Below are 15,411 nucleotides of genomic sequence, written 5' to 3'. Positions count from 1 at the left end.
ATTTGTGAAAAAAGTTTAAGACTTTAGGATGATTTGGCCTGGCGTTCAAAAGAGGCAGAACTTGCCAAATGTCTTCCAGTCCATAAAGGGCTGACGTTAAAAGAAAAAAAAAAAAATTAATCCATGTCTCCCACCCACTATCCTTCTTCTGCTTGAGGACAGTCCAAGTGTCCCCACTGAGGATGCATTGAAATTGCCTGTCAAACAAAGGACTTGGGACTCCCTAACGGTACCAGGGTCAAGAAGGGAAATCTTCATATTTATGAAGAATTACCTGCAGGAATATAAGCTTTGCCTCCCTAAAGGAGCTACCCCCAAGAGAGTGAATATGAAGAAGAGCCTCCAAAGCAGTTAAACTTTGCCTGTATCTGGGTTCCCTGAGAACACCTCTGAATCCTTTCCGGGTTAGGTTCAAGGGTAACAGTCACAACCTTGCTTTCTGAGAAAGCCCCATTGGAGATTTTCTATTCGGGGGTCCTGCTCATGATAGTAGCCCATTCTTGAAAGGCCTCTCTCAGCAGACACATCATTTTTATAGACTGATGAAATTTTTGCACTCAGGACCCCCATGGGGCATCCCACAGCTATACAGAGCTCTAGAAGATTGACACACATACTGAAAGCAGTGTGTTCCCCTGAGTTCCTATAGTTTGATGCTGCAGAAAATTATGTAATGTGTGCAACAACAAAGAATGTATATTAAAGGTCTACCTAGCCCTTGTGCCTTTAATGTAGTTTACACCATCTTAACAGAGCCAGAAAAATGGACATTTATGTATTTAATTTCAAAGAGAATGTGTGAGTGACTATTATTAAACACAAATCATGTCTGAAGGGAGTGAGGCTTACACCTACAACGTGGGCTTCACCACCACATAGCCCCTAGCTTTGTAAGTCAGGGCCCGCCAATTCAAGATGTTGCCATTGTAACAGAAGGCGCACATATTCTTTAAGGGGACCACATGATCCCACAAGGACACATCCCAGATCTCCCCAACAAAGGATTGTTTTGCATCAAAACGTCCCCCAAAGGAATCCTGCCCCTGTCCCAGGATGATGCTTGCCCCTGCTCCCAAAGAGTACCCTTTCCTCAAACCCTTCCTTCCCACAGGCTTCATGTTCACCCGGAGTTTAGCAATCCCAGAGGCAGACTTCCAGCTCGCACAGAGATGGATTGGGGCATAAGGGGACAGGGGGACCTTGAAAGTGACCCTGGTGTTCCCAAGGTACAGCTAGTACTCTCCTACTTTGTCGACAAAGAGAAGCAGCTCATTGTCTGTAGACCTAGTGCTGTAGGAGAAGAGGCTGTAAGAGTGGGTGAGGTCTGTGGAGGCTTTCAGGCACAGAGTGAAACTTTTCAGTGGCTTCTTCACCCTGGGGATCAGGGACAAGTGGGCTTTGATTCTTCAGGGAAAATAAACACCTTCCCTCTGAAGTCTGTGGAGAAAAAAAAAAAAACAATGTGACAAAAATTCTATCAATTCTTTTGTGCCATTTGCTCTCACTATGGATCACAGGCAGCCTCCTGATAGAGTATATACAGTGTTTACAAGGTGTCTGTAAGTGCATTATCTCAGTGATAGTATAAGCAAAATGTTAGTGTTAAAAGGCAGGTTTTGCTACAGTTGTCCTGATAGAAAGAGGAATTAAAGATGTCCGATATCAACTCCCACTCTCATCTAGGTTTCACCTGGTTAGAACAGCAAACACCAGTGTAGAAAATGAAACACAGGGTACTTCCCTGGCGGTCCAGTGGTTAAGACTCTGTGCTTCCAGTGTAAGGGGTGCGGGTTCCATCCCCAGTTGGGAAACTAAGATTCCACATGCTGCGTGGTTCAGCCAAAGAGAAAATAATGGGAAAAAAAGAAAAGGAAAGAAAATGAAACACAGCTGACTCACGGTGTGTAAATGGTTAAAGTATGTAGCACCCCATATTCTCCCATTGCTGATCATACTCAGAGCCGTCAGTGATCTAAATATCACCATATGTGTGGTTTGTGACCTTGTCAGTATACAAACCCGGAGCAAAATAGCATGGTTAGCCAGAGAGTGGTGTTTTGAATAACTTATAACTGATAGTGATATGATAGAGAAGTGGGGGTCTCAAACTTGAGAAGCTGGGGTTGGGCTTATTAGGTACAATAGAAAGGGAGAAAAAAAGGGTGCCAGGACATTAAAGCTTTTTTACTGACAATAAAACCTAACTTTTTTGTAGCAGTTATGCATCACAAAGTTAACTTTTCCCTTTAGTTTGATGTCATCCTTATACCCATTTCACAGACAAAGAAACTGAGGGTCAGAGTTCAGCAACTTCACAAAGGCAATTCAATTAGTTTGGGAGAAATTTGTTCTCTACTTAAAGCCCAGGATTCTTCTAAAATTTCATATTTCCTCTCACGTGATCCAGACTAAAGGATTGAGAGGGATCAGAGAATGAACACCCTAAGACCTGTAATAACCTCTTTTTCTAATAAAAGTTGCACATCCCTTCTTGTTCTCTCAGGTGAGAGGTAATGGTGTTCCCAAGTAGTAAGCAAAGCCAGCTGTCCTTTCTCTAGCCCTGGGGCTTCCTTCTGCCAGGCATGTCCTTACTCATCAGCATCTGTAGTGGTTTTAAGAATATGTCTGAAATAATTCTCCTCTCCTTGATTGTAGGCTAACTTGTTGCTAATGAATAGAATACAGCAGAACTGAGGTAAGTGACAGAAGATGAGATTTTGAAAAGACTGTGCTTTTTTTTTTAGCTGCTTCCAAGTTTTATTTCTTTAAAAAAATTGTTTTAATTTCATTTTTATTTTATATTGGAGTATAGTTGATTTACAATGTTGTGTTGGTTTCAGGTGTATAGCTAAGTGATTCAGTTATACATATACATATATCCATTCTTTTTCAGATTCTTTTCCCATATAGGTTATAACAGAGTATTGAATAGATTTCCCTGTGCTATTCAGTAGGTCCTTGTTGGTTATCCATTTTATATATAGTAGTGTGTACATGTTAATCCCAAACTCCTAATTTATCCCTCCCTGCAGTGTTTTCCCTTTAGTAACTGTAAGGTTTTTTTTCTATGTCTGTGAGTCTGTTTCTCTCTTGTGAATAAGTTCATTTGTATCCATTTCTTTTTAGTTTCCACATATAAATGTTATCATATATTTGTCTTTGTCTGAGAAAGGTCCATCCATGTTGCTGCAAATGGTATTATTTCATTATTTTTAATGGTTGGGTAATATTCCATTGTATATACATACCACATTGTCTTTATCGATTCATCTGTCAATGGACATTTAGGTTGCTTCCTAAATGTCTTGGCTATTGTAAACAGTGCTACAATGAACACTGGGGTACATATATCTTTTCTAATTATAGTTTTCTCTGGATATATCCAGGAACAGGATTGCTAAATCATATGGTAGTTCTATTTTTAGTTTTTTAAGGAAGACTGTGCTTTTGGGTTGGGCCCTTTCTGTTAGATCACTCACTGTTGGAGAAGCCAGCTGCCATGTCATAGGCTACTTGATAGAAAGGTCCATATGGCAAGGAACTAAGGGAAGCCTCCAGCCAACAGCCTGTGAAGAACTGAGACCCTCAACCCAACAGCCTGTAAGAGCTGAATCCTGATGATAACCATGTGAATGAGCTTGGAAGCAGATCCTCCCCAAGTTGAGCCTTCAGATGAGAGGACAGCTCTGGTTGATTGACTGCAAACTTAATGAGAGACCTTGAGTCAGAATCATCCAGCTGAGCTATTCCCTGATTCCTGACCCACAGAAAGTATGAGATAATAAATGTTTGTTGCTTTAAGCTGCTAAATTTTATTTTTTCTTTCTTTCTTTTTTTTTTTTTTTTTTTTTTTGCGGTACGCGGGCCTCTCACTGCTGCGGCCTCTCCCGTTGCAGAGCATAGGCTCCGGACGCGCAGGCCCAGCGGCCACGGCCCACGGGCCCAGCCGCTCCGCAGCACGTGGGATCTTCCCGGACCGGGGCACGAACCCGCGTCCCCCGCATCGTAAGCTGCTAAATTTTAAGGTGATTTGTAATACTGCAATAAATAACTTATAACATCCTTCATTCACATCTTCCTCAAACAGAAACCCCAGTAGTAACAGAATGTGCTGTACTCCAGTTCCCTGGGACTTGGAGAAAACTTTATCCCAGCAAGGCTCAGGACCTACCTTTCTGTGTCATACTCTCTGAGAGAAAGGTGGGAAGCAGGACACCCAGAAGAAGCTTCTCCATCCTGTGCTCCTTGGGTTTTCAGGAGTAGTGGGAGGAACAGCAGTGGTCCTACCAATGGAGAGGTGTTCACTGTTTGACTTCTTATATTGTGCTTTTAGAGGCACAGACTTTGTACCAGCAACAGAAGGCAAAGCTATAAATGGTAAATATTAACTGAACCAGGATAGGATTTGGAAACAAATTTGTTTACTTTCTGGTCTATTGCTTCAGTTGCAGGGTCTTTCCTTTCTTTTTTAAGTGTTCTATTTCCTGCTGAACTGTCCTGTTCATGTCTCCCCACAAGAAAAAGAGGCTTGGGTTTCCCTGCTGGTGCAGTGGTTGGGAGTCCGCCTGCCGATGCAGGGGACACGGGTTCGTGCCCCGGTCCGGGAAGATCCCACACGCCGCGGAGCGGCTGGGCCCGTGAGCCATGGCCGCTGAGCCTGCGCGTCCGGAGTCTGTGCTCCGCAACGGGAGAGGCCACCACAGTGAGAGGCCCGCATACAGCAAAAAAAAAAAAAAAAGAAAAAGAGGCTCTATGTCCTCCTAAAGGGACATTTAATTACCTAATACATGTAAAGAAATTGTGGCAGTCTGTTGTTAGTTCTGTCAGATGGGCATCCTCATGGAGCTGCTGGAGGAACCATTTCCCCCCTGTGTTTAGGGGCTGGGGTATCATCATGGAGAAACTGACATTTACTGATTCAGGTGGCTGTGAATTTCAAGATAGTGGAGATCTAGCTCTTGTGGTCTTGATGAAGTTGCCAGGTTGTCTGTAAAGAAGCTTCTAGCTGCTGGGTGTTAAGATGATGCCCTTCACCTGGAATCAGCTAGGAAATAAGCTCAAAGAAGGTGTCTGTGAAGGTGGATAGACTGAGCCCATTTTGAGAGGGCACAGAATAGTGCTTAGATACTGGGAACAAGCCAGATATATTATGACCTAAATCTGTGATTTACAAACCTGACTACATCTAAACATTTTATCCTGGTGTTTCTCTGTCTCCAATAAAAATTTTTTGTAAGTGGCTGTATCAATTTCTCCTTTTTTATTCATCACACATTATAAGATTTTAAAATTTGACAACATATGTGTCATGTATGTTTTCTCCCACAGTTTAATCTCCAGCACTTATCACTGTGATTCATTTATAAAAGCCCTAATACTACTTATGGAATGAACTAATCTGGGTGTTCCCAGGTTGATGAGAAGAACTAAAGGAAATTATCAAAAGCTCTCAGTTGCAAACAACAAAAGCTACTGTGTTAGTTGTGGCAGTTTATTTCTACTTAATGAAGCTGTGCAACAAACCACCTCAAAACTCAGTTTTTAAAACAATAAACATTTATTTAGTTCATGAGTCTGTGGGTTGATGATTTGGGCTTAGTGATTCTTTCGGTCTTAGCTGGGTGATTAACAGCAAGTCAGCTAGTTGGACAGTAATATTATATGAGTCAGAAATGGTGCAATGAGAATTAAAGCATTAAAAAATTTTTATCTTATTTGTATAATTTTAGGTTGGTTTAAATCAGTCTTGGTTTCTCCTTCTCTCCTTTAATTCTAAACTATATACACATTAACATATCAAGAATTCACTAAGGAATTTTTAAAATTATTTTTCATGGTATATGTTTATACAATATAAAATAAGTTATTTTCCATAAAATATGTTACTGTAGGTCAATATATTACAATTAAAGGTTACATTGTAAGTTAATTTTATTAAAGCCTTTAATAATATTCATGATACATGTCTAAAAAGACAAATCTGACCTATCCACATTTAATGTGCTTCATATTATTGAATTAACTTTATGAAAGCAAGAACACAATTTACAGACAGATTCAAACTGACATTTTGTCAATCTCACATTTCATTTGAGGATAAAACTAAATGCATTAAAATGAAGTTTGAAAAAAATGAAGTTTGAAATTTAACTACTTTTTGCTACATCAGAAATATACAGAAATTTCTTTGATGATTTTGATTTGTGTTTCTGATGTTTAGAGCCTAAACACACACAATTTAAAAATATAAAACTATTACAGGACTTCCCTGGTTGTTCAGTGGTTAAGAATTTGCCTTCCACTACAGGGGATATGGGTTCTGGTTGGGGAACTAAGATCCCACATGCTGTGTGGCACGGCCAAAAATAAATAAATAAAAATATTAATGCTAGATTCCAAGTACAGTACTCCCTGAGCATCTATGGGGAATTCCCCCCCATATTAGAATTCATGAATGCTTGATTTCCTTATATAAAATGGTACAGTATTTGCATATTATCGACACACAATCTCCTGTATACTTTAAATCATCTCTAGATTACCTATAATACTTAATGCAATGTAAATTCTATGTAAATAGCTGTTGGAGCATGGCAAATTCAAGATTTGCTTTTTGGAAGTTCCAGGAATTATTTTCTAAATATTTCTGAACAGCAGTTGGTTAAATCCGTGGATGTAGAACCCATAGATATGAAAGGCCACCTGTGTTTACCTTACAAGGGCTTAATTAAGTGCTAAAGACATCTTGATGTGCTATAGATTATAAGATTAGGATCTTTTTGTCAATCAATACAGATAAATTTCAAAATACTTATGTAAATTTAAAATAATACCGTATGTTTATAATTACATATGTATAAACATGCAAAGGAAACATACACACATTCTCAGTGTGGTTATCTCTGAGGAAGGAGGAAGTAAGGAAGTGGAAAGAATGTGGGGAGTTTCTGATTGTATCCATAAATATTACCTTAAAAAAAAGACAAGAAACAATTATGACAAATATGGTGTGGCAAAAATATGGTATATATTGGGCTTTCCTGGTGGCGCAGTGGTTGAGAGTCCGCCTGCCAGTGCAGGGGACACGGGTTCATGCCCCGGTCCGGGAAGATATCACATGCCGTGGAGCAGCTGGGCCCGTGAGCCGTGGCCGCTGAACCTGCGTGTCCGGAGCCTGTGCTCCGCAACGGGAGAGGCCACAGCAGTGAGAGGCCTGCGTACCGCAAAAAAAAAAAAAAAAAAAAAAAAAAAAAATATATATATATATATATATAGTATTTGATATACAATTTTATAACTTTACTCTTATAAATTTAAAGTTTTCACAACTTAGTTTTTTTTTATTTTTAAAGATAAATATCAGGTATTTCATAAACAAGATGAAAAGACAAGCCTCAGAATGGGAGAAAATATTTGCAAATGAAGACACTGACAAAGGATTAATCTCCAAAATATACCAGCAGCTCATGCAGCTCAATATCAAAAAACAAACAACCCAATCCAAAAATGGGCGGAAGACCTAAATAGACATTTCTACAAAGAAGATATACAGATTGCCAACAAACACATGAAAAGATGCTCAACATCACTAATCACTAGAGAAATGCAAATCAAAACTACAGTGAGGTATCACCTTACACCGGTCAGAATGGTCATCATCAAATAGTCTACAAACAACAAATGCTAGAGAGGGTGTGGAGAAAATGGAACCCTCTTGCACTGTTGGTGGAAATGTAAATTGATACAGCCACTATGGAGAACAGTATGGAGGTTACTTAAAAAACTAAAAATAGAACTACCATATGACCCAGCAATCCCACTACTGGGTATATACCCTGAAGAAACCATAATTCAAAAACAGTCATGTACCACAATGTTCATCGCAACACTATTTACAGTAGACAGGATATAGAAGCAACCTAAATGTCCATCAACAGATGAATGGCTAAAGAAAATGTGGCACATATATAAATGGAATATTACTCAACCATGAAAAAAATGAAATTGAGTTATTTGTAGTAAGGTGGATGGACCTAGAGTCTGTCATACAGAGTGAAGTAAGTCAGAAAGAGAAAAACAAATACCGTATGCTAACACATATATATGGAATCTAAAGAAAAAAAATGATTCTAATGAACTTAGGGACAGGACAGGAATAAAGACACAGAGGTAGAGAATGGACTTGAAGACACAGGGAGCAGGAAGGGTGAGCTGGGACGCAGTGAGAGAGTAGCATTGACTTATATACACTACCAAATGTAAAATAGATAGCTAGTAGGAAGCAGCTGCATAGCACAGGGAGATCAGTTCGGTGCTCTGTGACCACATAGAGGGATGGAATAGGGAGGGTGAGATGGAAATGCAAGAGGGAGGGGATATGGGGATATATGTATATGTATAACTGATTCACCTTGTTATACAGTAGAAACTAACACAACATTGTAAAGCAATTATACTCCAATAAAGATGTTAAAAAAAAGGAAGATGTGGTACATATACACAATGGAATATTACTCAGCCATCAAAAAGAACAAAATGATGCCACTTGCAGCAAAATGGATAGACCCAGAGACCGTCATACTGAGTGAAGTAAGCCAGACACAGAAAGGCAAGTATCACGATATCGCTTATATGTGGAATCTGAAAAAAAGGGTACAAATGAACTTATTTACAAAACAGAAGTAGAGTCACAAATGTAGAAAGCAAACTCATGGTTACCAGGAAATAGGGAGGAGGGATAAACTGGGAGATTGGGATTGACATATACACACTGCTGTATATAAAATAGATAACCAATTAGAACCTGCTGTACAGCACAAGGAACTCTACTCAACACTCTACAATGGCTCACATGGGAAAAGAATCTAAAAAAAAAAAAGAGTGGACACATGCATATGCATATGTAAAACTGATACATTCCGCTGTACACCTGAAACCAACACAACATTGTAAATCAACTATACTTCAATAAAAATTTTTTTTTTTTAAAGTAATAGTACCCAGCAATCACCAGGGCTGGGAACAGAGCCTGATCCCACCAGCCAGACTGGAAAACCTTAGAATTTCACACCATATTTATTTATCATCAGCCACATTCAACTCTATGTGGAAAATTCTCTGACTTTGAGGGTGTACTGTCCAGGCACCAGATATGAGAGATAAAGGGATATATAGAGTTCTACCACCTTTGTTCATTACCCTCAATAAATCATCCTTTTAAAAAATTTCCCTGGAATTGAGTTGATGGAACCAAACAAGTAAGTTAGGGAAAAAAAAATACCTCATAATATCTTTAATTCCTCTATCACATATAAATAAAATACATATATTTGTAAGTCTTATGTAAACTCCAAAATACAGTAAGCTCTATATGGAGATCGAACACATGGGAAACATGAGTCATGAAGTTGGTAGGATAATTTTCATCTTATCTCTTGTTGATATTGTTTCTTGTCCTGATTCTAGAGAAATCCTACACACCAGTTCACCTGTCACTAAAGCCTCTGTTGCTCTGCAGTACCCAGACCAAGACAATAGGCTCTTCCTATATCCAGATAAAAATGAGGAGTACAGTTTACCAATTGGGCATAGAGAGGGCATTGTCAAGCCACTCGAAGACCCTCTCTCCTCAGTCCATTTGTGCCAACTGAAATCAATCTCTGCCACCGTAGAACTACTGGGTAGAAGAGGAACCCCAAGTGAGAAAGAGATGCTCAACTGGAAAGAAGGAAAAGATCACCCTGGGGCAGGAGCAGGATTCTTTTAGGGGCAAACTTGAAATTCTTTTAGGGGCAATTCTTTAATGGTGACATTTGAGATTAGTCCTATAGGATTACATGCTCTTCTCAAAGGAGATATTAAACCATCTATTGTGATGACATCGTCACAAACTGGCAGGTTCTGAGGTTGTCTTTTTATTCATATAACTTTTTATTTTAACATAATTTCAGACTTTCAAAAAGCTGCAGGAATAGTAAAAACATTTCCATATACTTTAAACAATTTATTGTGGTAAAATATGCATAATATAAAATTTACCATTTTATCCACTTTTAAGTATATACTGGTAATATTAAATGCATTCACAATGCTGTGTAATTGTCACCACTGTGCATTTACAGAACTTTTTCATGATTCCAAACAGAAACTCTGTACCCATCAAACAATAATTCTCAATTTCTCCCTCCCCAGTCCCTGGTAGCCTCTATCTACTTTCTATCTCTATAAATTTACCTATCCTAGGTACCTCATATAAGTGGAATCATATAATATTTGTCCTTTTGTGTCAGACTTATTTCACTTAGCACAATGTTTATGTTTTATCCATATAGCAGCATGTATCAGAATTTCATTTCTTTTTACAGAAGAATAATATTCCTTTGTATGTACATACAACATTTTGATTATCCGTTTATCGTTGATGGACATTTGGGTTTTTTCCAACTTTTGGCTGTTGTGAATATGCTATGAACATTGATGTACAAGTATCTGAGTCCCTGTTTTCATTTTTCTAGGTATATACCTAGGAGTGGAATTTCTGGATTATACAATAATTCTATGTTTAACTTTTTTGAGGAGTCACCAGACTGTTTTCCACAGTTGCTTCACCATTTTACACTTCCACCAACAATAAACAAGGGTTCCAATTTCTCCATATCCTCATCAACACGTTATTTTTCATTGTTTAAAAATATATATATTAGCCATCCTGATGGATATGAAATGGTACTTCATTGTGGGTTTACTTTACATTTTTCTAATGACTAGCTAGTGATGTTGATTATCTTTTCAGGTGCTTATATTGGCTATTTGTTTATCTTCTTTGGAGAAATGTCTATTCAAATCCTTTGCCCATTTTCAAAATACATATATATATATATATACATATATATATAAATACATATATACATAAGCACACATATACACATTCTGGATAACAGTACTCTATGAGATATATGCTATGCAAATATTTTCTCTCATTATGTGGGTTGTCTTTTCACTCTTGATATTTTCCTTTGGTACACAAAAGTTTTAAATTTTGATCAAGTCCAATTTGTCTATTTTCTCTTTTGTTGCCTGTGCTTCTCATGCATATCCAAGAGGTCATTGCCAAATCCAATGTGACAAAGATTTTTCCTATGTCTTCTAAGAGTTTTATAGTTTTAGCTCTTACACTTAGGTCCTTGATTTATTTTGCTTTACATTTTGCATATGGTATAAAGTAAGGATCTAACGTCATTCTTCTGCATATGGATATACAGTTTTCCCAGCATCATTTGCTGAAGACTGTCCTTTCTTCATTGAATCATCTTGTCACCCTTGTTGAAAATCAGTTAACCATATATACAAGGGTTTATTTCTGAGATCTCTATGCTATTCTATTGGTCTATATAATGGTCCTTATGCCCCATATACTTTTCATTTGGATTTCCTAAATGTTAATATTTTACCATGTTTGACTTTATAGACCCCACTCCATTCTCTCTCTCTCTCCCCTTCCCCTTTCTCTGTCTCATACATACACACACATGCATGTGTGCACACATATATATGTTTATATAATTTTTATCTACATCTTTTTTTAAACTGCTTAGAATCATTTGCAGACATGATGCTCCTTTATCCATGAATACTTTAGTGTGTATTTTCTAAAAGCAGGGATATTCTCTTGTATTATGTATTCTCAATAGGGGTGATATCACCCTCAAGGGGGCAAACATTGATTCTATGGGAAAAAAACAAACAAACAAACAAAAACAACCAGATACTACATATGACCTGTAGCTTTCCAAAGCTCAACCCTATTCAACAAAATCGTATTTCTTAGTATTTAATTTCTTTTATTAGGGAGAAATTAATTTAATTTAAATATCACAATCTAATTTTTCTCCTGAAGGCAGTACAACAATGAAAAAATAAGGTTGAGAAACATTATACTGTATAATCACACACATCGAAATCAGGAAATTAATATAGATACAATACTCTATTGATTTGATTTGTTTTGTTTTTACATTTCACCAGTTATTCTATTAATATCACACAAGGCAAAAGAAAATCCCAGGTCACCCATTGTACGTCATTGCCATGTCTCTTTAGTCTCTTTCATTCAGAGCAATTCTTCAGTCTTTCCTCGTATTTAGTGACATTGACATTTTGAAGAGGATAGGTCAGTTGTTTCGTAGAATGCCCCTTATCTTAGATTTATCTGGTGTTTCCCTGTGATCAGATTCAGGTTGTGCCCTTTTGTCAGGAACACCACACAAGTGACGTTGTGCTCTTCACAGTGCCCTTTTCAGTCCTTTCTCTGAGTGAAGCACTGTTCCAAGCACTGGAAATACAGCAGAGAACAAGGTAAGGTTTCTGCCCTCATGGTGCTGATGTCCTAGGGAAGAGTTTGCAAAGCACTGAGAAAGGTTGCCCACAGGAAAAAAGACTTAGGGGTAACACTAAGGACTAGCCTTGTTCTTTACAGCCCCATTTGACTGGACAAAGTCTATTAGAAAACAGATTTAATCCCAGTGTAAAAATCCCTCTCTGTCTCTGTCTCTTTGTCTCTGTCTCTGTCTCTCTCTCTCTGAGTACTACAGATGAAGTGTGTTTCTCAGGAAGGTGCTGAGTTTCTTGTTACTCAAAGGACATTATTATGTAATGGTTAGCATTTGACCTCTGCCATGAAAAATCCCTTTGTTGGGGAATTGACCTGATTACTGTGCTCTTGGAAAAATAAAAACTCTTTCAGCCTTAATATTCTTATCTGTAAATTAGAGAATAAAAATAGTACAACTTCAAAGAGTTATTGTCAAGATTAAATGCAGTAATGCATGAAAAGCTTTTAGCTCAATGCCTAGCATTTACTAAGAGCTTAATAATTATTGATTATCACTATAATTTTTAAGAAAAAGACTATTTGCTTAAGTTATTATTTTTCAAGAAGACTGTTTACCAAACAATTATTTTAAAAGTGAGGCCAGCACGGGAGGAAGCTTACACTAATATAATTCAGTTGTATCTCAACTATGCCAATATTTAATTTTTATTTTTAATTAATAAACATCAAGGTTGCATACATAGTAGTTTTCTATAAGTACTCAGGCCAGTTTGGGGGATGGTTTCTTTCTCTTGCAGTTAAGTTTATACCTGGCTGAGCTCTAAATGAACTGGGAAGAGCTTATAGCATTAAGGTTCTGTTTAGGCTCAGAGGTGGATTTACTAAGAAGCTAATGAAACTTAAGCTTCTCCTTTATTTGCACAGACCTCTTATAAGAAACCGTCTTTTCTCATTCAAATAAACACTCATTTTCCTGTACTCAGAACCTGAACCGTGCCCCCCTCCCCCCCGCCCCCCGCCCCCACCGTCCCCCCACCGCCCCCCCCCCCACCACCACCCCTACCCCGCCTTGTTAGATGCCTGAACAGAGAACTGAGGACAAGTTCTGGCCATCTGTTTTATTCGACTGGAAAAATATCCTAGTTTTAGGATCTCATCTCAGACTCTTCTCAGAATTTCATTGTGTGGCATATAGCAAACAAAACACAATGGGCATAAAAAAACGTCATTTAAAGCTATTTCCTTCTTCAGAGGCTTGTCCCTTCTCTTCTCTCTGGAGCAGAGGGTCTTTTACATAGAAAAATGCCTTTTTTAGGCCACTCTGTGTCACAATGTTGATCTCCCATTTTCTCTTCCTTCCTGGACACCCCAGGTCATTGTTTGGAGAAGGACAAGTAATCAGAGATTTGAAGCTGCTTGTACATAGAAACGACCTGATTTTTGGTGGCCTCTGTAAACAAAGAATAGAGGAAAAGGTGTGGAGAGAGGTTCAGAAATGTGGCATACATGATGACTGTAGATAAATATGGTACAATGAGAGATTGTAATGAGTGAAGACTGTCAAAGAATTTTAAGAAGACTTATCAGATATTAACACTGAAACAGTTTGCAGTGTGATGCTACAATGGAAACTTTCTCCGTCCCCTCCTGCTATTAGTTCCACTACACAAACAGGTATCTATCTGGCTGACAGCGACTTTGTGGCAAGTTAGAGAAATGGGCTGGATTCCTTTCCTGTATTGGTATGGGATCAAGAGAAGACAATAGCCACAGGAGGTAAGGGCAAGAGAGAGCAAATGGAATCAAGAAATCAGAATTTGAAGCAAGCCTAAAAATAAAAATCCTGGTGAATTTTCAGAAATTATATGACCGTTTTGGATTTCCCATGAGACTGAATGGTAGGTGTGAATCCATTTCAAGCACGTATTTGTGTATGTCAAAGGACAGGGTAACCCTGACTGACATCTGGGATGACTATGTGAACCAGCAACATTTGACAAGCAGAATATGTTTAGTGAAAATTGAGATTACCTTCCCTGGGGTGATGAGGGGAATCAATGACCATTAGGGGGAGGGGAAGCTTGTGATCCTTAATCCATGTGTGCCTCCGATTGGTTTTCCTGTTGGGAAAGACAGAATTAGGCCTACAGTATGGAGAAACAGCACGAGCCATGGAAAGAATACCATACAAAGAGCTGAGGTGACTTTGGGCCAAGTGCCAGCTCTTCATCTAATTCTGTAAGACTCTGAGAAAGCAGTTTACTTTTTAATTTCTTTACACACCAACTATTCAAATCACTCTCTCTCAAATGCTAGGCAGCCTCTTAGGACTGCGCTCTTCCATTTTTCTTTCTTATAGGATACCCCCTTTTTTTTTTTTTTTTTTTTTTGGTTTAGGCTGGTGGCCTATTATCTCAGGCATCAACAGGTGCTTTAGATCATAACTAAGGCTTACTGACTATACTTAATGCCCTAGTTTTCATTGTCATTCCCAGAGCATTTTTTTTTCTTCCCCCTAAACAACTTTACTTGATTAAACTCAATATGTGTGTCTCCTCTGTCCAGACAGTACTCATTCTTTAGGGTCTTCCTGATTCTTCATACTAATTAGGTCCTAACCAATGATGCCTATTGCCACCAATTCCCATTGGCAGAGAAGCATGTCAAACTATAGAGATAACTACTTCTCTCAAATATTCAGAAACTCCTACTCAATTTTTTTTGTTTCAAATGAGTTCTTTGGCTTTGGCAGACAGGAGTGGGGGGTGGAGCTGGTAAGGATCAGGAACTATTCAAAATCAAATTGGTGTAGGCTGGCAAACATACTGTTGTTTGCTTCCCATCTGTTAGAACAAAATTTATAGGAATTGCTGATTAAACAAACATTTTCGCATTCAGGTTTGCAGCTAAAAGATGAAGCAGCTCCAATTGTGTCAGGTGGCTGATTTTATTTTAGTGGGAGTTTCCTTCTGTTTGTTTATATTGATAACAAGACTTAGATGTTAAGTGTTGGTGGTATAATAAATATAGCATGCTTAATGGAAGAGCTATCAGAAGGGTATAATACAAATAGCATGCTT

The 15,411-nt window shown here is 38.2% G+C and overlaps 1 protein-coding gene across 1 annotated transcript; it reads right to left on the bottom strand.

Moving 5' to 3' along the window:
- Window positions 1-851: 851 nt before the first annotated feature.
- On the bottom strand, window positions 852-4,235 carry LOC131764256 (mucosal pentraxin-like). The gene is given in 3 exon segments (XM_059077218.1): window positions 852-1,399; window positions 1,402-1,437; window positions 4,172-4,235. Coding segments are annotated over 3 exon segments (648 nt in total).
- Window positions 4,236-15,411: the final 11,176 nt, after the last annotated feature.

Source organism: Kogia breviceps, chromosome 1, assembly GCF_026419965.1.
Source record: "Kogia breviceps isolate mKogBre1 chromosome 1, mKogBre1 haplotype 1, whole genome shotgun sequence".
In the NCBI taxonomy this organism is placed as follows: Eukaryota; Metazoa; Chordata; class Mammalia; order Artiodactyla; family Physeteridae; genus Kogia; species Kogia breviceps.
This window is presented reverse-complemented; position numbering and strand designations above follow the sequence as displayed.